Source organism: Rattus norvegicus, chromosome 2 (assembly GCF_021556685.1).
Source record: "Rattus norvegicus strain SHRSP/BbbUtx chromosome 2, alternate assembly SHRSP_T2T, whole genome shotgun sequence".
In the NCBI taxonomy this organism is placed as follows: domain Eukaryota; kingdom Metazoa; phylum Chordata; class Mammalia; order Rodentia; family Muridae; genus Rattus; species Rattus norvegicus.
Window position 1 is genome coordinate 175,062,367 of NC_141535.1, and position 26,475 is coordinate 175,088,841.

Consider the following 26,475-nt stretch of genomic DNA (forward strand, 5'->3'; position numbering starts at 1 on the left):
GGGGACCGAACCCAGGGCCTTGCGCTTTCTTTTTCTTTTAAAGGTAGGGTCTTGGTACTATAACTCAGGCTGGCCTTGAACTCACGATCCTTTGACTTCCGCATCCTGAATGCTGAGATCACAGGCATACTGCACCACACCCACACTGACAAGTCCATTTTGAGTCACCTGAGACCAGCAATACGCTCCACATTTGGGGATCACGAGCCTGATAATCACGCCTGCAGGTGAGACACCAGCAGCTCCCGGGGTGGTCAGTGGATACCATGGGCAAAGGGGAAGCAAAGCACTAAGAAGTCACTCAGGTGCTTAGCAGGGGGTGCTTTGCACAAGCTTAACTCTGAGATCCAGACACAGTGTAGGCAGCATCCGTCACACTCAAATGTTTTTATTTGAACAGACATCCCTGTTTTAAAAAAAAAAAAAAAAAAGAAAGAAAGAAAGAAGGAAAGAAAGAAAGAAATGGTGGGAGAGTTCACCATCTCATCACACCCGACAGGAGCAGAACTCCCAACCAAGGTCATAGATCCTTGGGGCAGCACGCGAGTCTTTCCAGCCCCAGCACAGAGAGCTGGATTTTCTAACTTGTTAAGAAAAATCTATCAAATATGTTCCTTCTCCCGGACGTGAGGGCCGAGTCCTCAGGGTAGAGGTCCTGGACACAGAGCAGCTGGGGTCCTGGAGGTGAAGCTGGGGTTGAGCCAACTGTGCCAACGGGAGGTCCTGGGCCATCAGTTCCTGAGCCCTAGAATCCATATTTGGCTTGGGTCTGCCGGCGACTGAGCTTGTTTTCTGACCACGTGTTCTTCAACTCCAGCTCCCGCTCCTTAGCCTAGAACACAAGAGGGGGTAGAGAGTCACAGTGGGCAGACTCACTAGGAATCACACCCACAGCCTTCAGACAAACTAGGCTCACACAGCACCACTGTGCATCCCAGATCCAGCTGCTGCTGCTGCTGCTTCTTCTTTTTTTAAATAAAACAGATAAAGTTTCTATTGAAAAAGCCTTCTGGGGACTACCAAGACTGATGGCTCAGTGAGTAGAGGTGCCAGCCAGCAAGGCTGAGAGCTGACTTCAGCCCCTGGGACCTGTGTGATGAACACAACAACAACGAACAGTGAAATCTGTCCTGACCTCTCTACTCACATTGTGGCACACATCTAAGTAAATACAGACACACAAACGAGAAATAAAATGTACTAATCAACTTTAATAGAGAGGATGAAGCTCAGCTGGTAGAGTTCTTGCAGGAAGCACTCAGTTCTATCCCCAGCACCTTAGAAACCAGAGAGGCACACGCCCACAAATCTCAGCACTGCCAAGGGGCAGACCTGAGGGAACCAGAAGTTCAAAGTCATCCTAGACTATAGCCTGGAATGCTTGAAACCCTGCCTCAAAAGACCCAAAAGAGAGCTGGAGAGATGGCTCAGCGGTTAAGAGCACTGACTGCTCTTCCAGAGATCCTGAGTTCAATTCCCAGCAACCACATGGTGGCTCACAACCATCTACCATGAGATGTGATGCCCTCCTCTGGTGTGCCTGAAGACAGGGGCAGTGTACTCACATACGTGAAATTTTAAAAAACACCCAAAAGAATCCCATAATAAACTTCTTTCTTACATGACATGGTTTCACTAAGCACCTGAGCCAGACTCCTGAACCAGAGGCAAAGGGGAATGATATTAAGAACACAGCCTCCCCCTAGTGGTCACATGGAGAACAAGCGAGCATGTCTAACCAAAGGGTGCCTGGGACCCGACCTCATTAACTCCATCCCCACTGAATGGAATCCTGTGAGCCTTGAGCATCCTCACCTGATGAATTAGATATGTGATCTGGTGTTTCCTCCGCTGCTGGCCAGTTGGTTGCTCACCTTTCTTCTACAAGAAAAAACAAAAACAAAAAGCAGTCCTTAATTCACAAATGGAAAGACAAATTTCTCCTGTGCCTGGGCAGTGTAAGGCTGACGAACTGAGGCATCAGACACACAGCCCAAATCTTCAGGGAGAGCAAGTGAACTTGGAGCTGTTTTTGTGTCTGTATACTTACAAAGTTGACCTTCTATTAGAGCCATTATGAAAAACAAATCTAAAGTGAGAATCCTTGCGAGACGCAGCCTGTTAATCCCCAACAGACTGGCTATTCTTTGAGGTCAGGACAGGAATTCTTTGTCTCTCTCCCGCTAGCCCAAGCTCCAGGCTCTGCCTACAGACATTAGCTTGTCGTAAGTCTAGGACAGATTTTATGCCATGGGCATGTGATCTGCTGACCTCCAGACTTCCTATCCATCTGCCTCTTTTTTTTTTTTTTTTTTCTTTTCTTTTCTTTTTTTCGGAGCTGGGGACCGAACCCAGGGCCTTGCGCTTGCTAGGCAAGCGCTCTACCACTGAGCTAAATCCCCAACCCCTCCATCTGCCTCTTAAACCTTCATTTCTGTCCTATTCTCTCCAGCCTGGCAAGAAGTCTGGTCTGGCTCCTACCTACCACTTACTAAGCCCTCTCATGCATCACCTTTGGCTGAAACTGTCCTGTCCTGTCCTGTCCTGTCCTGGGACACATCAACCACTTCCCTGGGATGACAGAGTTCACAAGCTCATTCTTCCTCGATCCATCTTCCAACCTCCACCAGTAACTACATTCAACTGCAAACCACACTTTGATGCAAACGATTTACTGTCAAGATCTATACTGGTCTGAGCTTTCACTGTGTGGTTTTTCTGTCCTCTGCCAGAGCTGTCTCGGGCTAGAAGCTTTCTCGCCAGCCCCACCCAACTCTCAAAACTCCTCCCCAGAGTCTCCTCAGCACTTATGTAATCAATTTGCACTGTAATCATTTACACTCAAGTGTCCTTAAATCTCTTCCCAACTCTGCTGTCAACTTCTTGGGGAGAGAGGGGACTCTATCCTTTCTTCTCTTAAAAAGCAAGCTCAACAAAATGAAATAGGACAACACCCCAGGGTTGGGAAAAGACCAGATTCTAGCTTGCTATTCAATGCACTGCAACTGTAATTGTAATGTTACAATGGAAGGTGATGCAGGCAGACTTTCAGTGCCTCCCACAGTGAGCACACCGGCAGCTGCCTGTGAGGATGCCTCTCAAGTCCAAGCTAGCAAAGCCCTTTCTCCTAAGTGGTTTTTCCAGTAAACAGTGATAGATCTATGCTGCTCTAACCACAGTCCTTTACTCTATCCTGTATGACGGCCAACATTCAGTTAAAATAAATGATGGGGGCCTGGAAGGACATCTGTGACCATAGAACAAAGAAAAACCAATCGGTGGTGGTGGTGTTACATAAAACCCTCGACCTTGGTGCTGCTAGCACGCTGCTCGCATCCAGCTACCCCACCCACGGCAAACTCCTGAGTGTCCATACTACTCAGTGCTAAGTGAAGAGACATTGAGCATACTGACTGAAGAAAATGAGCACAGGGAAGGCCCTTAGTGTGGGAAACAAGAACACCCAGAGACAGCAGTTAGCTAAAACAAACTATGGAAACAGTAGCAAAAGAAGAACAACATGCCTGGGACCCAGGGCCTAGAACCTCTGAAGAACTGCTGTGCCCACTCCCCAAAGACAGGCTGAGCCAGCTCCCAGATTAGCAGCATGGAGACTGGCGTGATTAGAGAGCAGCTGTAGAGTCTCATCTGTGGGAAGAGACACACACCAGAGATCTTCCAGCAGCTGGGAAGCCGATCCAATCATTCATTCCCAACAACCAGACCACACCAGCAGCTGGACAGCTGTTAAGATTCTGTAAAGCTCTAAAAAGCAAGAGTTGTTCCCATGAAGCTCGGTGTATATTTCATTCCCATGGACAACAGTATTGGCTAAACATACACAGGTATATTGAGATAACAATGGGTCAGATGAGGTGCAGGTCAAGAACACCTTGTGGCCTTCTAAGTAGGCCACCCAAATGGTCTTTCGCACTTACTTTGCTGAAGGACTTCATGGTTTTCTCTTCTGTCAGTGACTTGGTCATCCACTGCTGAGCCCCACTGAGCTGGTCATCACCTTTGATCTCCACAAAGTTGATTTCCTCTCTCCCTCGGTTCCTCTTGCCCTGTAGCCGCTTAAACTGAAAAAGAAAAGATATAGAAACAGAAGTGCAGGCGTCTGGGAAGTGGGTGAGGAGAGCAGGAGACACTGCTAAGAACCCGCCTCTGGTCTAAAGCAGTGCTGGGCTCTGTGCCCCAGATGCTATGCCCTTGGTTTCTCTCTGATAAAGAGTTTTTTTTTTCTTTTTCTTTTTTTCGGAGCTGGGGATCGAACCCAGGACCTTGCACTTTCTAGGCAAGCGCTCTACCACTGAGCTAAATCCCCAACCCGGTTTCTCTCTGAAATACTTCCTTTCACCTGATCTCTACCAGCTTCCATGATGCCAGGCAAGAGGGCTGTTTCTCAGGAGGCCTCTTGGAGTCAAAAGCCAGCGTGGCCAGAGGACTTGTGGAGATCCCTAAGTGCAAACCACATAACTGTGCCTGCCTGAAAGGTCTATTACACCTTTCTTCATTTCTGTTTTTGGACACAACCATGATAGCCTCAAATTCAAAATCCTTCTGCCTCAGTCTCCCAAGGACTAGGATTACAACTTTCAAATTAAGAAATGAGGATAGGCCAGGGGACGGTGGTGCAAGCCTTTAACCCACAGAGGCAAATGGATCTCTGTGAGTTTGAGGCCAGCCTGGTCTACAAAGCAAGCTCCAGAACAGCTAGGGCTACACACAGAGAAACTCTGTCTCGAAAACAAAACAAAACTAACTTACTGAGAGGAAGGGGCTGGAGACATGGCTCGGCAGTTACAGAGCACTGTCTGCAGGGTTAATTCCCAGCACCTGAATGATAGCTTAGAATAATCTAACTCCAGTTCCAGGTAACCGATGCCCTCTTCTGGTCTCCATGTATAATTGCATGCATGTGGGACACAGACATACAGGCAAAATACCCAAATACATAAAATAAAAATAAATAAAATCAAAGGTGGGTGTGTGTGGCTTTTTTTTTTAAAGGAATTGAGGGTAAACTTGAGTCTGACAGCAAACACCTGCAGTCCCAGCAACTTGGGAGGCAGAGACAGAAGTCTTTAAGTTCAGTAGTTTGTTTTCTGGATTTTTGTTGTTGTTGTTGCTTAGTGTACCTTTTCTTTTTTATTGCATTTTATTTGTGTGTGAGAGACAGAGATAGAGACCACACACATTCAGATCAAGGCACATGTGTAGAAATCAGAGAACGGCTTGTGGAGATTGCTTCCCTTTTTTCACAATATCAATAAAACTCAGATCACACGAGGCCTGGCAACAAGAGCCTGTGCCCGCCTCCTAATGAATGAAGCAGCATGAAGAATCAGAGCAAGACCCAAAATACTAAAGGGGAAAAGCTGTAAGATTTCTCCTAAATATCCTTTCAGGACTGGGGCTGTGATTCACTAGAGTACTACATCAAGTGGGTACTAAGCCCTGGTTGTCTCCCCAGTCCTGTAAACCGGCCCTAATGGCACACAGGTGTAATCTCAGCATTCTGGAGGCAGAAAAGGGAGAATCAAGGTGATCCTTGGCTACACAGGGAGTTCGAGGTCACCCTCAAAGATTAAAATCAGGCAACCCATCAGTTCTCTTTCCACCATTTCCTTCTTACTGCATTGGTATCAGTGTCGTCAGATTCCACCCCAAAGAAACAATGAAGAAAGAGAATGTGGGGTGGATAGTAAGGGAGTCTCAAAAGGCCAAGGAATTCTCTATAATACTCCTGTTCTTTTGTCCTCTGGAAGAAGGAAGGAGGAGAAAAGTTAACAAAGATTAGCAAAGGAAAGAAAAAGACAGGATGGGGCAAGAACCATCTGGGCATGGCAGGTACACACCTAGAATACCTGCACTGAGGAGGGCAAGGAAGGAGAACGGCTATGACTCTGAGACCAGAAACCCCATCAGGAGAGTAGGGAAGGAGAGAAAACAGAAGAAAAAAAAGGAGAGGAAAAACCCAGATCACCTGGAACACTGGGCAGCGTGGGTGAGACCCAAGATCTGGTGTGACTGCTGGGACAAGAAACTACCATGGCTGCTGAGTCAATGTTTAGCTGCACTTGCCTCAAAGATACTACTCAATGGAGTGGATGCACAAGCTACCAGTCAGAACAAAGACTAGCAAAGGACAGTCACCTTTCTGGAGAAACTGAACAGAGAATTATTTTCCCTAAGACTAAACTGCAACTTTCTTGCAGACAGGACAGTTTGTTGTATCTTGATCTTGGGTTGAAGGCCACAGGGCATCCTTCAATTTGCCTGTCAATCAAGTTAAACACAGGGATACTGATCACAATTGCTAGGTGTCTCTCAAAATACACTATCCCTTTCTTTGGTGCCAGATTATCATTCAACTAAAAAACTGCTTTATGAGCCTCACTGAAAACAGATCTGGCCATGAGAACAGACTCTTACCTAGTCATAAGGGCAAGTACCCTAGGGAGTTCTAGAAGTCCTCAAAAGAGAAGGGAAATGTCCCTCCTGGCTTTCTCCATCCTGCTGTAGCTCCCATGCAGAAGTAATGGCAAACATTCCAGCTGCTAGCATGAGAATCAAGACTAGAGATAGCAGCACAACTCAGCAGAAACCATTTTGTGGAGCTGTGATACCAGCCCTGGCCTGCCCCAAACTTACTTTCATAAGGAAAAATTTAACTGCCATTACACAAGCTATTGTTGGGGTTTTGTTTGTTAGTTAGTTTTATGTTAACTTAACAAAAGCCAGAGTCATTTGGGAAGTGGAAACCTCAATTGAGAAAACACCCCCACTAGATAGATCTGTGGGCAAGCCTGTGCTACACTTTTTAATTGATGACTGATGTGAGAGGGCCCAGCTCACTGCAGGTGTTGCCTGGGTGGGCCTGGGTGCTACAAGAAGGCAGGCTACATACGCCTTGAGAAGCATGCATGGCCTATGTGTCAGCTCCAGTCTTCAGGTTCCTGCCTTGCCTTCCCTAGATAACAGAGACCACAGCTGGAAAGATGAAATAAACTCTTTCCTTCCCAAGGTGTTTTTGGGTTTTGTTTTGGTTTTGTTCATGATATTTTAATCATTGGCTAAGACAATGTGTCTATACATCTATATGTACAACAAAAAATTAAGATGTAGTAAAATTCTTTTTAATTAAAAATAAACTTCCATCAGGTGTGGTGGTGGTGCACACCTTTAGCCCCAGCACTGAGGAAGCAGAAGCAAGTGGATCACAGAGTTTGAAGCCAGCCTGGTCTACACAGTGAGTTCCAGGATAGCCAAGGCTACACAAAGAAACCTTGTCTCAAATAAATAAATCAGTCAATAAATAAATAAATAAATAGGGGTTGGGGATTTAGCTCAGTGGCCCTGGGTTCGGTCCCCAGCCCCGAAAAAAAAAAAAAAAAAAAAAAAGAAGAAGAAGAAAATAAATAAATAAATAACTCCCTATAATCCCAGCAGTCAGAAAACAGAACAGAAAACTTCCAAGTTCAAAACCAGTCTGGCTACACAGTGGCACCCTGTCTCAGACAAACAAACAAAACAAAAGCAAAGCAAAACCTAACCAAGAAAACTTTTCCCTTTAGCTTCAGATTTGAAACCTGGTGTCAAAAATGGTCATTGGTGGGGTTGGGGATTTAGCTCAGTGGTAGAGCGCTTGCCTAGGAAGTGCAAGGCCCTGGGTTCGGTCCCCAGCTCCGAAAAAAAGAACCAAAAAAAAAAAAAAAAAAAAAAAAATGGTCATTGGTGGGGCTGGAGAGATTCTCTGTTAAGAATGAGCACTGCTGGGCTGGAGAGATGGCTCAGTGGTTAAGAGCCTGAGGTCCTGAGTTCAATTCCCAGCAACCACGTGGTGGCTTACAACCATCTATAATGGGATCTGATGCCCTCTTTGGTGTGTCTGAAGACAGCAACGGTGTGTACTCACATACATAAAATAAATAAAATCTTAAAAGAAAAAAAAGAATGAGCACTGTTCTTACAGAGGACCTGGATTTAGTTTCCAGCGCCCACAGCAGCTCACAACTACATAGTCCCCAGCTCCAAGAGGCCTGACCCTGCTGGTCTCTGCAGCTACCTACACTTCTGTACATATACATAAAGATACACATACATAAAGATATACATAACTAAAAATAAAATAAATCTTAGATTTAAATAAAGGCCACTTATGAGCTTAGGATAGAGCTCTGTGGTCTACTTCTTGACTAACAAACACAAGGCCTTGTGTTTGATCCCTAGCACAGGAAATAGAAAGTCATTCTGACTTTGTGGTAGTTTAAATAAGACAATTCTCCCCTATTAGGTTCAGGTATTTGAACACAGTCCCTAGCTGGTGGTACTGTTTGGGGAGATGGTCCAGTCTTGCTGGAACACTGGTGGTGGCTGTGAGAGTTTATAGCCTTGTCCCACTTTCTTTGTTCTCTGTTTCCTGTGTGTGAATGGAGAAGTGAGCTCTCAGCTTCCCACCTATCCCTGCTCCCCTGCAAGCTGCTTGACCCCATGCCTTCCCACCCTGATGGTCTCTCGTCCCTTTAGAACTCTAAGACCAAAATACGCCTTCAATAGGTTATTTTTGATCCTGGTATTGTCTCATAGCAACAGAAAAGTAAGTAATATATTTGTTAACTCACTGCTTCATCATCAATGAAGGAGGCATCAGGGGCAATTTCCTGGGAAGGGACCAGAGCCGGGTCCGGTGCAGGGTAGTAGCCACCACTGTAATAATCCTATAGCCAGAACAGAGAACATACAACTGAGGGCATAATGAAGACAAAACAAAGTGCATGGGAAAGGCAGATAGAGGCCCCCACCAAAGCCCCTCAGGCGATCCAAGGACCTCCCTCTGCTCACCAACAGTCCCTACAGCCCCCTCATCGGCATCATCCAGGGAGAGGTGTTGTTTTAGAGAAGGTGACAAAGAATGCACTCTCTCTCCTGCTCTGCCCTGCTCTCCCTTAGCTGCTTCCCAGTATAAGGCCCACCTCACCTCTCCAGTGCCCTTAGCCAGACCTGACCTGTCCCTAAGACACAGCAACCTCTGCCGTGAGCAGGGAAGAAAAGGCAGTGCTATTAGATCAGGAGCCCCATCACCTCACAGACCAGGTCATCCCTCCTTCCTGCCCTCCCCTCCCTTCCCATCCCTACTGTACAGTTTCAGGGGGCTGCCTGGCCATGTGCTATGATCCTGCAGTCAGTCATAAAAGGTAGGCTCTCTCCCTGGAGTCTGCATTTGGGAATCAGAGGCAGCCTGACTATAAACATGTACCATACGGGGTTGGGGATTTAGCTCAGTGGTAGAGCGCTTGCCTAGGAAGCGCAAGGCCCTGGGTTCGGTCCCCAGCTCCGGGGGAAAAAAAAAAAAGAAAAAAAAAACATGTACCATGAGCTACTTGTTGCTGGGCATGGTGGCACACACCTTTAATCCCAGGACTCAGAAGGTAGAGGCAGGTGACTCTCTATGAGTTCAAGGTCACCTGGTCTATGTAGTAAGTTGCAGGACAACTAGAACTACATAGTGAGATGCTGTCTCAAAAATACATACATACATACATACATACACACACACACACACACACACACACACACACACACACACACACACACATACATACATATGATGCTTAAAAATTGGGAATGGGGGTTGGGGATTTAGCTCAGTGTTAGAGCGCTTGCCTAGGAAGCGCAAGGCCCTGGGTTCGGTCCCCAGCTCTGAAAAAAAGAACCAAAAAAAAAAAAAAAAAAATTGGGAATGAACTACACTTGTTAAGAGCTGTGAACTTCGGGGCTGGGGATTTAGCTCAGTGGTAGAGCCCTTACCTAGGAAGCGCAAGGCCCTGGGTTCGGTCCCCAGCTCCGAAAAAAAGAAAAAAGAAAAAAAAAAAAAAAAAAAAAAAAAAAAGAGCTGTGCACTTCGTGAATGTAATAGCTCCCCTCAAACATGAATACAGATTCTAGAGGAGACAAGGTAGAAACCAGGCCCCCCTGCCTCGCCAACAGTTTTCTCCTTGCTGCACTGTTTGTCTCTGAGACAGAGTCCTGATATTCCATAGCCCCAGCTGCCTCAGCTGCAGTCATCAGTACATTCAAGCTTGTCTGAAAGGCCGCTAAGAACATGCCTCTTAGAAACTAGGTGAGAAACATACTTCATATTCATCACACAAAAAAGCACAACAGAAAATCCCTAAGCAAAGCCGGGTGCAGTGGTAAGCGTCTATAATCTCAGCACCAAGGAGGCTGAGGCCAGAAAACAGAACTCAAATTAGAGGGGATAGGAAAAGAGGGGAGAAAGCAATGAAGAAAATAGAAAGGAAAGGGCTGGAGAGATGGCTCAGTGGTTAAGAGCACTGACTGCTCTTCCAGAGGTCCTGAGTTCAATTCCCAGCAACCACATGGTGGCTCACAACCCTCTGTAATGAGATCTTATGTCCTCTTCTGGTGTGTCTGAAGACAGCCACAGTGTACTCATATACATAAAATAAATCTTAAAAAAAAAAGGGGGGGGCTGGAGAGATGGCTCAGTGGTTAAGAGCACCCGACTGCTCTTCCAGAGGTCATGAGTTCAATTCCCAGCAACCACATGGTGGCTCACAACCATCTGTAAAGAGATCCGATGCCCTCTTCTGGTGTATCTGAAGACAGCTACAGTGTACCTATATATAATAAATAAATAAATCTTAAAAAAAAAAAAAAAAAAAAAAGACAGAGGCTTTCTTAGCACTGTGTGCTGGCTAGCTGAGGGGGTTCTAGGATACTTGCTTTGCCAAAAGAAGTTGTCTTGACAATTGCTTTGACTTTGTTCGTATATTCCCTTATGACACTACCTGCTACCCAGAAGCTTACACCAAACTTCCCCATTCCTCAATATCTATCCACATTCAAGGGACTCAAGACCATTCCTCTCCTATGTTAAATCTCCCACCACCACCCACAATAAATTTCCATTTTCAAAATTCTATATTTGGGTCAGTGTCTCCTGCTGATCCATGTGTTAAAGACTTGGACACCAGCCACTAAAACTATTGGGAGGTGGTGGGACTATTAAAGATGTGGAGTTTACTGGAAGGAAAAAAGGTCATCAGTGGTATAATCCCATAGGATTCTAGACCCTTCTTTTCTCTTAGCTTCCTGCATAAATTGAGTAGCTCCTCTGCTGCACAGTGCCATGATATACTGCCCAGCAGTAATGTAGCAAATGTATGGTCACAGGCCCAAAAGCAAAGCAACCATGAACTAAAGCCTGAGACTCTGAGTCAAAATAAGCCATTATTCTCCAGCAGATTACCTCTAGACTTCTATCACAGTAACAGAAAGCTAACATACAGAATGAAAGGGTTAATGACATGATTTACCCTGTAATACTTGGGCAATTTAGATCTGTTCAGAATAAAAGTACTGTTTTGAGACATAGTGGATATAAGAAAATCACATGACCCATAGGTCATATCCCTGGTTCAATCTCCTTCAGCACCATGTTCCAATTCTCTTGGGCCTGCCCTCTATGTCCTTACCTACCTGATAATAAGCACCAGCAGCATTGGCATCGCCATATGTGGAAAACTGATTGTAGCTGTAGTCGTCCCCAGGCTTCGGCATCCAGGGAGCCCCACTTGACCCTGCTGCCATCTTAAACTCAAGGGGGGCATTGGCTGCATCGTCCTGGAAAGCTGGTTCTGGTTCTGTGCCTGGAGGCAGCTCTTCAGGGACAGTGGGGACAGGGTAAGGGTATGGCTCAACTCCAGGTGGCTCAGCCTTGTCAGGGAGGGAGAAAAAGTTCTCAGGAGCAACTTCCTCATCGCTGTCATCATCCTCCTGTGTAATCTGCTTTGTCACCTGCAGGGCAGCACTCTTGGCAGCAGCCTTGATGGCAGAGGGTGATGGAGTGGTGGTTGTGGTACCCAAAACAGGAGCAAGTGAGGCGGGCTTGGTCTTAGAAGCCAGTCTAGAGGGCTTAGCATCTGAGGAGACATCTGAGGGTTTCCGGGAGAAGGCATGGGGCAGGAGCAACCTGTTAGTCTCTTTCACAGTCAGGTTTTTAGGTTGGGGAAGCAAGGCAGACAAACCAGTCCCCTCGCCGGATCCCTAGCGAGCCCAGGTTTGGAATGAGAGAGAAGAAAGACAGGTGAGACTTCATGTTATGCACTAGCAATAATGACAAACAAGATCATAGCTCTGTGCTTCTCTAAGGCCCTCACAACCCTTGATGCTCTGTTATGTCCATGCACTCAAGCCCTCCTGCTCCAGGACTTACTGTAGATGTTTTCCACAATGACAGGCCATCTTGGCTCGGCTCTGCCCAGCCTAGTTCCATGATTATCTGACACAGATCCTACCTGAACTCCATGTCTTCAGTAAATACAGTACATGACCTCAATCTCACATTAGCTCTTCTTAAAAACCTAAGTCTTGAGTCCAGAGAAATCATTTAGTGATCAAGAGCACTTGTTCATCTTCCAGGCAACCAGGATTTAGTTCTCAGCACATACATTGCAGCCCACAACCTCAGGTAACTACAGCTTCAGGGGATCTAATACCTTTCTTTTTCTGACCTTGGCGGCCATCAGGCACACATGATGCATATATATACACACACACTCATATACAGAAAATAAAAATAAATCTTAAAAACAACTGAATATTTAACTTCTCCCTTCTTTAAAGTGGTAACTAATCAAGCACAAGAGATATCTGTACCTGTTACTAAAAGCTCCTTCTACCAATCTACCCAAGGAATACCCTCTATGTGGCTAATGCCACAGTCAAGCAATTAGCTTATTGGTTTGTATACTAATTGGCCCCGCCCCTCCAGAGCTCTTCTTATTCACATGAACTGCCTAGATACTGCTTTCTGTATGCTAAAGGGCTGGTCTACCCTAAGTGCAGAGAGGTATCAATAGAAAAGGGACAGTGGAGTAAGATTACTGTGTCCTGGAGCATCAGGGTACCTATTCAGCCAAGAAATTCCCACAACGAGTTAAAGAGAACTTCTGAGGCAAGCAGGCCAGGCAGAGGAGAAGTGTTCACTTGGAGGAGGGCCCTTCTCAATGCTCTCTAAGCTTACAGGACCAGGGTGAGGTGCTGGGGGTGGGAGGTCAGGATCCCTGCTTAGGCCACCTTAGAAGTGTTCAACTTCTTAGCACCATCTGGGATCACCCCACACAGCACTCTGCAGGGCCAGGCTTCCACTCTGCTTTCACAGGTCATCTCCCTGTGCGCAACTTTTTCACCAACTGAAAGACAGCGCTTCATTTGTGGAGTGCCTTTCAAGTAAGTCTACTACCACAGGAAGCCACTGATGAGAGAACCGCTGGGTCACTGGCTTCTCCAATGCCTTTCCTTCAGCTCTCATTATCAACACACATACCACACTACCTTCACCAAGAGTCCTTTTGATGTCCACACGACCCTGTCCTAAGACCTGCCAAAACTAGAAGTGACACCTTAACAAAGTGAAAAGAAGGGACAACTTCAACACTGCGTATGTGAACTCCAAGACAAGCACCATATAAGGCAGGCGCTTTTCCCCCAAGATATAAGAGCAACATGAAATCAGAGAGTGTATAAAACATGAATCAGAGAGTGTATAAAACATGAATCAGAGAGTGTACAGGCAACTGGAAGACACTCAAGAGAACCAGAGTAAAGGTAACCAGCCAATCACAGAGGTCACTCAGCTGAGACTTCTGTTCTTGCTTGCTGAGAAGCAGCCAAGCACAACAGCTGCTTGGATTCCCCAGGACCAGACTTGGACTTCGGAGTCAGAACCCCTGACACAGGTGTAATCCCTGCTCCGCCCGCACCAGTTGTCTGACTTTGGCAAGTCCTCAGCTTCCTCATGTAAACTATGGTCATAACCTAGGATTCAGGCCCTCCAATGAAGAAGGACTCAACTAGACACTGGTAAGGCATTTGAAATGAATGTTACCCAGTACAAAGTAAGTGCTGTCTGAGTATCCATTTCCAGATTAGAAACACAACAGGCAATTTTACAGCACAGATGTTCCCAATCATCATCTGACAAACACACTTACACACCCCACCCCCACCTAAACAATCTTTCTACCTGAAATATAATGGACTGAATTAAGTGACAGTCTCTGCTCCTACCAGGGCCTGTCCTTCCAGAGAGGGCAACTCCATTGTGCTAATGCCAGGAAAGAATGAGAAAAAGCGGGGTGCATCAGACTCAAAACAGCTACACTGAAAACCAAAGTCAGACCAAAACAGTCCTCAATTACCTGCAAATGTGCTAGTTGTCGATTGAAAACCTTTGGGCACTCTAAGTCCTAACTTTCTGGAAACAACCCAGAAGGAGATGGAAAGCTATGGTACCAAGCTTACCTGCAGGACAACTTTCTTCTTTGCGGGTTCATCTTCCTCAGAATCTGACTACGAGAAAAAGAACCAGAGTAAAGCATGAGTGTTGTGGGACAGTAGAAGAAACACACTCATCAAATACTTATAAAAGACTGAACAGCAGAGAGGCCATTACGCCTGTGAGCACCTCTGCAGAGCTGCAGTCACACTAGCCCACTGCAGCCGCTCCCGCCTCAGTTTCTGCTGTTGAAATGGGACCATTTCCTCCATTTGATCCTTGGTGCAAAACAATGCCAGACTTAGTCTTATAACTGCATCCACTTAATGATGGAATTTGGCCCACAATCTCACCCAACCTCAGCTTCGCTTTCTTTAAAAAAAAAAAAAAAAAGATTTATTTATTACATATAAGTACACTGTCACTGTCTTCAGACACACCAGAAGAGGACATCAGATCTCATTACAGATGACTGTGAGCCACCATGTGGTTGCTGGGATTTGAACTCAGGACCTCTGGAAGAGCAGTCAGTGTTCTTAACCACTGAGCCATCTCTCCATCCCTCAGTTTCACTTTAAACCACTTACCCAGACTGCATGACCACACAACTGGGAAGCTTCAGTGGGATTAAGTGGTGTGTTAACTGCTCCTCTATGAGGCATTAAAGGTCAAAACCGTTGGAGAAATCCATTCTCTCTCCAAGTCTGATCTATTGTGTGCCAGACACCATCCTTCCTGGAAAGTCAGGAAAATGATGGCTCAGAGATCCTGACTGAAAAAGGAGGCCACTAGCTAATAGCCTTTGGACTCAACAGGGGCCACACTGAAAAGACCTGCCTGAGTTTTTTTTTTTTTTTTTTTTTTTTTTTGACCAAATGCAGTGGCTGCCTTCAGTCGCAGCACAAGAGGCAGGTGAACCTCTGTGAGCTTAAGTTTGTTTTAGGCACACATATTCACACGCACTCACACATATACATAATTAAAAAGAACACTGTTTAAAGCTGTTTTAAATAAGTACTTCCGAGAGCCATGGAGGTGGCTCAGCAGGTAAAGACTTGACATGCAAGCCTGACAATCTAACTGTATCCCCGGAAGCCCATGAAAAGCCAGACACAATAGTGCACACCCGTAACCCCAGCATTCCTGCAGCAAGAGGGGAGACAAAAGAATTGGTCAGAAGTTCCCGGATGGGGTACACTGTGCAACAGCAAAACAAGAGACCCTTCTTCAACAAAGTAGGGTCCCAAAAGTTCTCTGACTCCAATGTGGTCACATGGACACATATATACATAAAATACATATAAATAAAACAAAAGTTTATTTATTATTATTGGGGGAGGGGCACACAGGCCATAGTTAGTGTGTAGAGGTCAGAGAACAACTCTCATCAATTGGTTCTTTCCTTTCATCTTTAGAAGGACTCTAGCTAATGAGCTCAATTCAGATCTGTACAGCAAGCATTTTACCTGCTTTTTTTTTTTCTTTTTTCTTTTCTTTTTTTTCTTTTTCTTTTTTTCGGAGCTGGGGACCGAACCCAGGGCCTTGCGCTTCCTAGGCAAGCGCTCTACCACTGAACTAAATCCCCAACCGAATTTTACCTGCTAAGCCATCTCATCAGCCCCAAAGCAAAATTTAAATTAAGAGCCAGTGAAGTAGTTCAGCCAGTAAAGAAGTTTGTTACACAAACCCAGCAACCTAAGCTTGATCCCAAAACCTTATGTAAAGATGGAAAAAAGAGATTCCACAAAGTTGTCCTCTGATTTCCACACACCTACCATGGTGTGTGCACACACATGTGCACTCACACACACACACACAAAGAGTAGGGGCACAATTCAATGGGATAAAATCTGCCTGGCATGTATAAATAAATAGGGGCTGGAGAGATGACTTAGTGGGTAACAGTACCCCCTGCTCTTAAAAGCACCTGAGTTCAGTTCCCTTACATCAGATAGCTCACAAGTGCCTGTAACACTCTCTCCTGGCCTGTAAGGGCACTGTTCTCACTGTTGATATTCCTCCCAACACACACACACACACACACACACACACACACACACACACACACACTTAAAAATAAAATGTATCGGGGTTGGGCATTTGGCTCAGTGGTAGAGCGCTTGCCTAGCAAGCGCAAGGCCCTAGGTTCGGTCCCCAGCTCCGAAAAAAAGAAAAGAAAAAAAAAAAAAAAAGAAAAAAATGTATATATCTTAAAATAAATAAATCTTAAAATTAAAAACTTTTTCCTAGTAAATAAGAACACTACCACCACCACCACCACCACCATTAACAACAACAACAGTGACTTCTCACATCTACCTTTCCATGGTCTTGATCTAGGCATCTATAAAGAAAAGGTGATTAGGCTGCCTTGGTGGTACACACCTCTAATCCCAGCACCCAGGAGGCAGAGGGAGGAGAATCTTTGTGAGTTTGAGGCCAGCCTGACACTGTTTTATTTTAAAGGCCTGGGCATCAAGAGTAGTAGACACTAGTCTTCAAAGATACAACCTGGGCCATTTAAACTGGGCAGATGTTCTGTGTGATCTGCTCACAAAGAACTTGGATAAAAGAAAGAAAGAAAGAAAGAAAGAAAGAAAGAAAGAAAGAAAGAAAGAAAGAACGAACTTACTTGACAAATGCCCAAATACCTGTGAAATCAGGTAATAATAATAAATCAGACGTAGTCCAAGCTTCCCTCAGTGAGTATGGCCACTCTGAGTGCAGCACTATGTGTGCATGGAATCTGTGTTTTTTGAGGCAGCCCTGAACTTGTAATGATCTGTGTATTGAAAAAAACATACCCATTTCACTGTTTACAGTAACATCATCCTAACAGTGTCGGAGCCTGAGGACCACACTGAAGTCACACTGGGTCTCATACGGAACAGGACAAATCAGAACACAGGCTTTTGTGGCAGCCATATCACTTACTGGGTGGGAAATGCAGCTACTCCGACTACCCAAGGCTAGCTAGAATAGTACGATCCCTGTCACAGTGACGCAGACTGTATGGGCTACTGTCCAAGAAAATGCATATAAACCAAGGTTCCAGCAGAGCTCAGGGTTATCATGCTCTCCCCCTCACCATAAGAAACACTCAACCAAGAAAAAGGTGTGAACATCCCCATCTGAGCATGTTCAACCCTGTCTCTCTTCGATTCCCATTCCTTCCTACACCTCTCCACATACACTCCGGCCTTCTGCTCCTAGAGAGCTCAGGAAACCCCAACATCTTGTTCCCTTCGTTATCATGGGTCCTGGACACACCTTAACTTAAGTATCTCCCATATGTTTAAGAACAGCTCTGGGGCACCTGAAGACCATCCTTTTTGTTTGTGGAGTTTTCATTTCTTGTGTTTGTTTTTTGGAGACAATGTTTCACTCTGTAGCCAAGCTGGCACTGAACCCTCAGCAATTCTCCTGCTTCAGCTTTCCAAGTGCTGGGATTATTCATCATGCCTTATAATGTCCTCTTTTCTTAGAGCCTGTGAAACACAGGGGCCACTGTCACAGTGGAGACAAACTGTCCTACAGGCTCACAGAAATGAGGGCCAGATCAGCAGTGAGAAGAAAATTCAATTTCTCTTTAAATGTCAGACTGTTTTCAATATAATATTGATAACCTGGTTTGTTGTTTGTTTTTGGTTTTGTGTATTTAAAAGGGATCTATGTACCCCTGGCTGTCCTGGTACTCTCTATGTAGAGCAGGCTGGCCTCAAATTCACAAAGATCTGCTACCTCTGCTTCCGAATGCTGGGATTAAAGGTGTGAACTACTCCCAACTGATGTTTATTATTTAAACACATACATAATATCCCTACCGACTGACCAGGTCAAATATGCCACTACTTCTGATATAACCACTCACATTCATCCTTCTCCAAGTTTCTGCTGAGAAGCCTTTATAAATTATCCTGTGACACGGATCTATGTCAGACTCCCAGACACAACACATCCAGGAAGCAAGCAGGCAAATACATAACTAAACAAACAAACAAACTGCTAAGAGGCCAAGGAGATGCCTCAGTTGGTCAGTGTTGGCTGTGAAAGAGTTCATAACTCCAGAACCATGTACAAAGTCAGGTACAGCTACTGGTGCTTGTAACTTTGTAACCCCAATAAGACAGGGATGAGAGACAGGCCGATCCTGGGAGCTTGTAAACTAACCCAGCTTAGCAGAAAAGCTTGTTATAAATAACAAGGTGGAATGCTGGTGAGATGGTCTAACGGGTAGAACAATCCAAATGCAGGCCTGACCATTCCAGGTCTCAGGAGAGAAGGTTAGAGACAGCATATTCTCAAAGAATGACAAGGGTACCAGTAGATGAGGAAACAATATAGACACACTTCCTGGTCCTTTCACAAACCTTCCCAACCTAACCCCAGGAGTAGCTGGAAACATGGGACTCTACTGTACACTATGCAGAGAAGCTATGGTGCACTCCTGGGCACCAAGGAACTTGACCACAAACTGACGGGAGACAAAGTACATAAAGAAATTATCCCAACAACCCCACCCCCACCCCCACCCCCCCAAAAAAAATAGAAAGAAAAGAAAATCCAGTGAGTGCTGTTGGGGCTGAAGCTCAGTAGCAAAGCACTCACCTAGCATGAGGCTCTCCCTGGGTTCGATTGTGCAAATACAGCCGGGCTTCTTAAACATCTCTCACCATTTTGGCCGGGGAAATTTTTATGTGGTCTCCCAAGTATACAGGTATACAAAAAGCATATCAATAAAATACTTTATAATAAGCTTTGAAGAAATGTATCTTTTGGGGGTTTTAGAGAAGCTTGGGGTTTTTAAGTTGTTTTCTGATAGAATAGAATGTAGGCATCTCTAACTGTAGAACAGCCTACGGTCCGGCAGAACTTTTGTGGGCACTCACCAATGCTCCTTTGACTGTCAATTCTGAGTTGTGAATACTTTTTTCATGATGTATATTTTTATTTTATGTCCATTGTCATTTTGCCTGTGTGTATTATGTCTTTGTAAGGGTATCAGACCCCTGGATCAGAAGTTACAGTTGTGAGCTGCCATGTGGATACTGGGAATTGAACCTGGGTCCTCTGAAAGAACAGTCAGTGCCCTTAGCTACTAAGCCAGCTCTCCTGCCCCAGTTGCGAATACTTATAACCCTAATAAACTCCATGATCTACCCAGGTGGACTTTGGTAGTATATTTCGGTCTGTTGTAGGTCCCCTATTTGGGGTAAGGAGACATTTGTTCACAACTCTCCAGGAATAATGTCACACAGCACTGTTGTGCCTCTCAACCTGAACTACTGAGTAAACTGGGGTGGGGATAGCATTGTTATACTTCTTAGCCTCACAAACCCCTAAACCTCAGTGGCCACCACCATCCTCTCTAGCTGCCAAGAGTGACAATATACACACCCAGAGACTGCTGAGCAAGAGCGGAAGCAGACATGTTCCATTAGGCCAAGGCCAGCGGGATCTCGGCATCTATCAGTGCCCCACTCCCCACGGCCGCCTTCCTCTTATCTTCTCAGGCTCTGGTTCCGAGACTCTCTCCAAAAAGCAATCACCGGTTATCAGGGCCAGGAGCCAAGTAGGAAATCAAGGTTAAGAACAGACACTCCACCTCTCCAGACTCCAAATGAATTATACTATTATCTCATTAGCTGGATTCATCAACTTCTTTAACTCTTTGGTCTCTTATCTGCCCTTGGGTTAGGATTCTGTTTTCACTATTTAGCGTGTTTGTCTTCCTTTCTGATTTGTGCCTGCCCATGGGTCTTCTCCTTATCTTTTCAGTAAGTATCAAAAGAGTCAAGCACTCATAGGTTCAAATCTAACCTCTGCCTCCATTTCAAAACTATATGGCTTGAGGAAACTTGTCAGTGTTCTCTAAACCCATTTCCTTCTTGGTAAAGTAAAGAGCCTAGCACTAACAGAAGTGGAGGCCAGATACTACAGGGCTCCACCTGCTTTTACATCCTGAGTGTTGAGAATTAAAAGTGTGGGGGTTGGGGATTTAGCTCAGTGGTAGAGCGCTTGCCTAGCAAGCGCAAGGCCCTGGGTTCGGTCCCCAGCTCTGAAAAAAAAAGAAAAAAAAAAAAAAAGGTGTGTGCTCCCACATTCAACAAGGAACCAACCCTAAAACTATTTGTGTCACAATATATTATGAAAATTCTCACAAAGACTTGCTATCCTAAGTCTGACTTTTTTAGTATCTTCATCCTGTTGGCCTAGAAAAACCAACCAATGATTTCGGTAAAGTTTCAGTAAGAACAAGAAGAGCAGGGGCTGGAGATGGCTCAGCGGTTAAGAGCACTGACTGCTCTTCCAGAGGTCCTGAGTTCAATTCCCAGCAACCACATGGTGGCTCACAATCACCTGTAATGGGGATCTGATGCCCTCTTCTGGCATGGAGGTATACATGCAGATACTTATACATTAAATAAATTTTTAAAAAAAGTCATTGCCAGATGCTATGGTCTCTTTAAAAACAAAACAAACCCCAAGAAGAACAATAAAGGGGAAAGAAAAAAAAAATCGCCCACTCCATGGATCATACTCCGTTAAATCAGAAGCCAAGCTGAGTGAAGCCCGGCTTGTGGCACATGCCTATAATCCCAGCACCAGGAAAGTTGAGGCAAAGGATCTGAATCCATGTGCATGCACACAAGCACTCACGATGGAAAAAGGGGAAGAAATGACGATCCTCAAGGAAGAGGAAAGATGTCTGAGGTTGATTTGGACGCCTCTGCCCATGAACAACAGATCACTGGGTAACCGGGCCTAGGTCAAATCAAGGGTTGGACTACAGTTTGCTGCACTGATGAATGAAAGGAAACTTAGAAAACAAACAAATACCCAAGATGGTGGTTTTCCCTTTTTCCCCTGAAACAAACCTAAGAAGTACTAAAATTCTAAAAACGAAACAACAAAAAACACTTTCTTTTTTTTTTTTTTTTTTGTTCTTTTTTTCGGAGCTGGGGACCGAACCCAGGGCCTTGCGCTTCCTAGGCAAGCGCTCTACCACTGAGCTAAATCCCCAACCCCAAAACACTTTCTTTAAGGCAATGAGCTTATCCATGTGTATCGGCTTGAAAGAAACTGCACCCCCTCACCCCATAGGCTCACAGGGAGTAGCACTCTTAGATCTGAATAGGCAATATCTTTGTTGGAGGCGTGTCTCTGGAGGTGGGATTTGAGGTCCCAGAAGCTAAGCCTCTTCCTCCTGCAGATGGGTCCAGAAGTAGAACTCTCAGCTACCCTTCTAGCACAGGTCTGCCACATGTTTCCAATGTTTTTCTTTATAAGAGCTGCTGTGGTCGTGGTGTCTCTGCACAGCAAGAGAAAAACCTAAATCATTCAGCAGACATGCAGAGAGGGCCCTCGATATGCACGACATGCTCAGAACCAGAGCTATTAGAACCAGAAGGGACATAGCTCTTTAAGGACCAAGTCACAGGGTTGGAAAGATGGCTCAGCAATTAAGGAACTGGCTGCTCTTCCAGAGGATATAGGTTCAACATCCAGTATCCACATGAACACAATTAGCTCTACGTCCAGTTCTGGGAATTATACGCCCTCTTCTGGCTTCCATGGACACTACATGCATGAGGTGTACAGACACACTCAAACATCCACATAAAACACACCGACCGACAGCCGAGCATTTAATCCCAGCACTCAGGAGGCAGAGGCAGGTCATCTCTGAGATTAAGAAACCTTGTCTTGTTTTGTTTTTTGTTTTTCAAGACAGAGTTTCTCTGTGTAGCTCTGGCTGTACTGGAACTCACTCTGTAGAAGAGGCTGGCCTAAAACTCAAAGAAATCTTGCCTGAGTGCTGAATTGAGAAGCCCTGTCTAGAAAATTCAAAAAACACACCTGAGAACCTTCACTATTCTTAGGCTGCCTCTCCCTAAGAGTTATGTTTAAAGAACAAAACTACCAATTTGAACATAACTGGGAAACAAACAGCTAGGGTGTGGCATTGAGTGGACTACAATTCCTTCACACTTCAGAACCTCAGTGGGTCAAATAAAAAAAGCTTTCTGTTTTCTGCCACTTTTACAACTACAACCTCCACACCACAAATCTTTTTTTCTTTTTTTGGATATTTGAGACAAGGTCTTGCTCTGTAATCCTGTTGGCTATGAAAATTCAGGGGGTGCCAAACTCAAGGCATTCCTCCTGCCTCAGCCTCTCAAGAGCTGGATTACAAATGTATCCCAGCAAGTTGTTGTGATGCTACCTTTGTGCAAGAGATGAGCCTTTCCACAGCTGTCACTGTGAGAGAAGAATTCCCCACATATAGCAAATATAATAAACAATTAATTCCAGGGGGAGAGGAGAGGAGAGGAAAGAAGCAGCAGGCAGATTACCTTTCTGGTCCATTCATGGATGGGCTTTCTTTGGCCACAGTTAAATCAAGATCAAGGTTAGTTTCAATGGGGGAAACAGAAGGCATTTGTAAAATCTTAGACCAAGAAATGACAAACTCAGGCAAGAATAAAGGACAGGTGATATGAAAGGAAGTTTTGAAGCAGACTGGAGACTCCAGGATCTCCTTCCAGAAAGAATCTGGGTTTATTCATTCAGAAAAAAATTCAGAGTGCCCCCCCAATCATGAAGGATATTTTCTCTTCGCAACAGATGGAGACCCACATTGAAAACCACAGCAACAAATCAACATGCAGAGTTGAGATGCCCAGTCCCAATGGGCCGATACATCTACCAACAACTCCTACAGCCACAGCTGAGGTAACATTAGGGAAGAGGGGGGCAGTCAGGTGATCTGCAGTTTGCTATGACATTGTGTCTCCTAGTAACATCAGAAACTACACCCACCGAGTTTCCCCAACATGACTGCCTTGACATGAGCTGACAAGGACAACAGCCTCAACCCTACATAAAAAACTACAGGCAACTAACAAATGCCTAGAGTAGAGAAACGTCTTCCCCACATGGTTGTTCAATACCGAATGACCATCCCTGAAAACATACAGAACAACATATGGTCTGAGCAGGTTATATATGTACAAATACATCTATACATACAAAACACACACACCCATGCATGTTAACATAAATTTAAAAGAAAACGAAAGGAAGTATAAAAGGAAAATGATGTAATTATATCATAATTATAATTTCAAAAGTAAGTAAAAAAAAAATGTAGGGTCCTAAGTAACTTCTGCCTTCATGGAGTTTCTATACCAGAAAAGGGAGAAAAGCTAAATATATAATATAAGGTAATAAGGTGGTTGGTTAAACTACAGAGAAAAAGCAAGGCCAGGTATGGTGGCTAACACCTTTGATCCAGCACTCACAATGCAGCGGCAGGAGGATCTCCATGAGTTTAAGGCCAAACCTGATCTATGTAGCAAGTTCTAGGCCAGATAGGGCTGCACAGTAAGACCCTGTCTCCAAAGGACAGTGTAACCAGGCAGGCCGGGGTGCTGAGAACGCTCCTGTCAAGACTTGACAGAGCGTGATGAAAAGAACAAGACAGCTACTGAGGGAAACTGAGAGACTCGAAGATAAAGATGGCCTTGGTAGCTTGGGAAAACTAAAGAAGAGCAGAGTTAGCAAAGGAGCCCAGGATGGACCAATTCATTTACTAAAAGACAGAAAGCAGAGAACTGTCACATGTTGCCTCCTTTATCCCAGAAGTCCTCATGGAAGAGATCTTGGCCTTTCTTGCTTAAACATCTAGCTGAAAACAACGTAAGTCAGGCATGGTGGCACAAATCTTTAATCCCAGAACCCAAGAGGCAGAGGCTAGAGGATCTCTGAGTTCAAGGCCAGCCTGGTCTATAGAGCAAGTTGTAGGGCATCTAGGACTACATAGAGACCATCAAATAAACAAACAAATAAACAAGAAAGCAATATAATCTTAGCTGCCTCTTCTAGAAATTATATCCTAATGCTCACATAGCCTTGACAATATCTAGGTGGTGAAACTAAGATTTACACAGATCCCGTTGTCAATCTCTAATAAGATCTTGCATACTGGAATCCAGTTCATATCTGTAAATAGTATGTTAGGGCTGAGGATATCGCTCATTTGAGAAGAATGTTTGCCTAGCATGCACAAAGCCCTAGACATGAAGGTAAACTACATAAAGCAGGCATGGTGTTTCAGCTGTAATCCCAGTTCTCAGGAAAGTAGATGAAGGGGGGGATATGGAGTTTAAGGCCAATCTTAGCTACTAAATTTCAAGCCAGCCTGGGCTACCAAGCCTTGGCTGTGTAGGTTATAATCCCAGTTACAGAGGAGACTGAAGCAGAACAAGCTAAAATTCAAGTCAGCCTAGACAATCTAGAAAAGCTGTTTCTCAAACAAAGGAAATGGGGCTGGGTTTTGTAGCCCAGTGGAAGAGCATTTGTCTACCTAGTATGTGTGAGGCTATATACTTTTTAATCCAGCACTAGGATTCTCTTGAGGCAAGAGGATCACAACGTGAAGCACAAGCTGAGCTACACAGTGATTCAAGGATAGCTTGGGCTACAATACTAGGGCCATCTCAAAAGAAATAAATATTCCATTTCTTCTAACACCACTCATGTCCTTTACCCTTCAGGCCTGCTTAGTTTAGAGAGGGGGCAAGGATAAGGTGGTCCTGGATGTTCAACGGGAGTATTAGTCCTATCAGCTGTCAGTCACATCAGGTGCCGCTAAGAGCACCTGACCTCAATGTGCGAAGAGAAGCCAACCAAGCCAACCGAGTTGAAGATGCTAAAAGGAAAAGGAGTGTCTCTAGGCACGCGTCTTAGTCTGTCAGTACCGAGGATACCATGCATCCCTTTCTGCAAGCAAGCCCCAGGTTCCAGAATGCCTCATGGCCAATTCCCTAACTCCCCATAGCAGACAAGTTCAGCTGAATTTAACCGCCTTCTAAGAGGATTCTAGCGGCCCTGAGTCAACGGATGAGTTTGTTGAGCTCCATTATGGCTACAAGTCCCTCCTACCCCTAAACTCAAACCCAATGGGACTTGAGGTGCCCCCCCTCCCCAGATACTCACATCGCCCTTATGCAGCTCCGGCGCCGCTATCCTAACCGGCTCGGTTCTCTTCTTTGGCTTGGGAAGCCCCAAGGGGGGTCCGACACTGCCCACAGCTGGGGGCAGGCTGAGACCAGGGCCTTGAGGCGATGGCAGCCCCAGCCCCTCCCCAACTCCTGCAGCTTCGGCAGGGCTCACTCCTGCAGGTGGCGGGAAGCCGCCCAGGCCAAAGGGCAAAGGTGGAGGCGGCTGCAGCCTGGGGTCTCCGGTGGGCGGGGGCAACAAAAGCGGCGGGGGAAAGGCTGGGGCCAGCATCTGGGGGGGCGGGTGCAGCAAGGCCGGACCTTTGGGTGCGGGAAGAGAAGCGAACAGGCCTCCTAAAGTGGGCCCGGACATAGGAGCCGCCACATCCTCTTCCTCCGGCTCCGGCTCCGGCTCATCCGGCTCACTATCGTCGCTGCTGGCATAAGCAACCAGAGACATGGCGCCTCCCGCCTTTGGGACGCCCTTGCTGGCAGACTAGGCCTACTTGAGACCCGGGATGCCCCGGCAGCCTAGTAGGCCCTACCAGCGGGCAAGGCGGGGAACCGAAAAGCGCTCCTTGCTCCGTGCTCTAGAACTATCCCTGGCAGGAACCCATGGCCAGGGTTGATTTCCACCGAATAAGAATTCCCGCTACACTTAAGCTCCTAGCACCAAGCAACTACACACAGCTAATGGCCGCCGAGTCACTCCGCCTACTAGTAGCCTCACAGACTTAAGAACTACAATTCCCAGAGAACACTTTAGCAACAACCCTATTCTCTACCTCAGGGAACTCAGTGCAAAGCATTGCGGGAATTGAAGTCTGAAGGTGGAGTAAAGGGTGCGCAGAAAGACTGAGAAATCTTCCTCTGACGCAGGGATTCCTGGGATTCGTAGTTTGTTTGTTGTTGCGGCCTTTCAAGTCCTCTGTTACTACAAGCCCCATGGATCAGCGCGGTAGCACGGAAGCATTTAGAGCATTTCGGTACTAGAATTTCCTCAGAGCACCTAAGGTTTATGGGAGCTGTGGTACACTTAGAAACTGCAAGTGTTGTCGGGAAAGTGATGATGTCTGGGAAAGTGGACGAGTAAATAGCTTAAAGGGAAAGTTATCTAAATAAAATGGTGATAACTTTCAAGTCGACCTGGGAGTTAGAACAAAG

The 26,475-nt window shown here is 45.5% G+C and overlaps 1 protein-coding gene across 1 annotated transcript; it reads right to left on the bottom strand.

Annotated features, from left to right (window-relative positions):
* Positions 1–372: 372 nt before the first annotated feature.
* Positions 373–26,013, bottom strand: Prcc (proline rich mitotic checkpoint control factor). The gene is given in 7 exon segments (NM_001107700.2): positions 373–832; positions 1,816–1,881; positions 3,939–4,082; positions 8,628–8,723; positions 11,509–12,075; positions 14,335–14,382; positions 25,310–26,013. Coding segments are annotated over 7 exon segments (1,470 nt in total). The 5' UTR covers positions 25,772–26,013; the 3' UTR covers positions 373–745.
* Between the last annotated feature and the right edge of the window lie 462 nt (positions 26,014–26,475).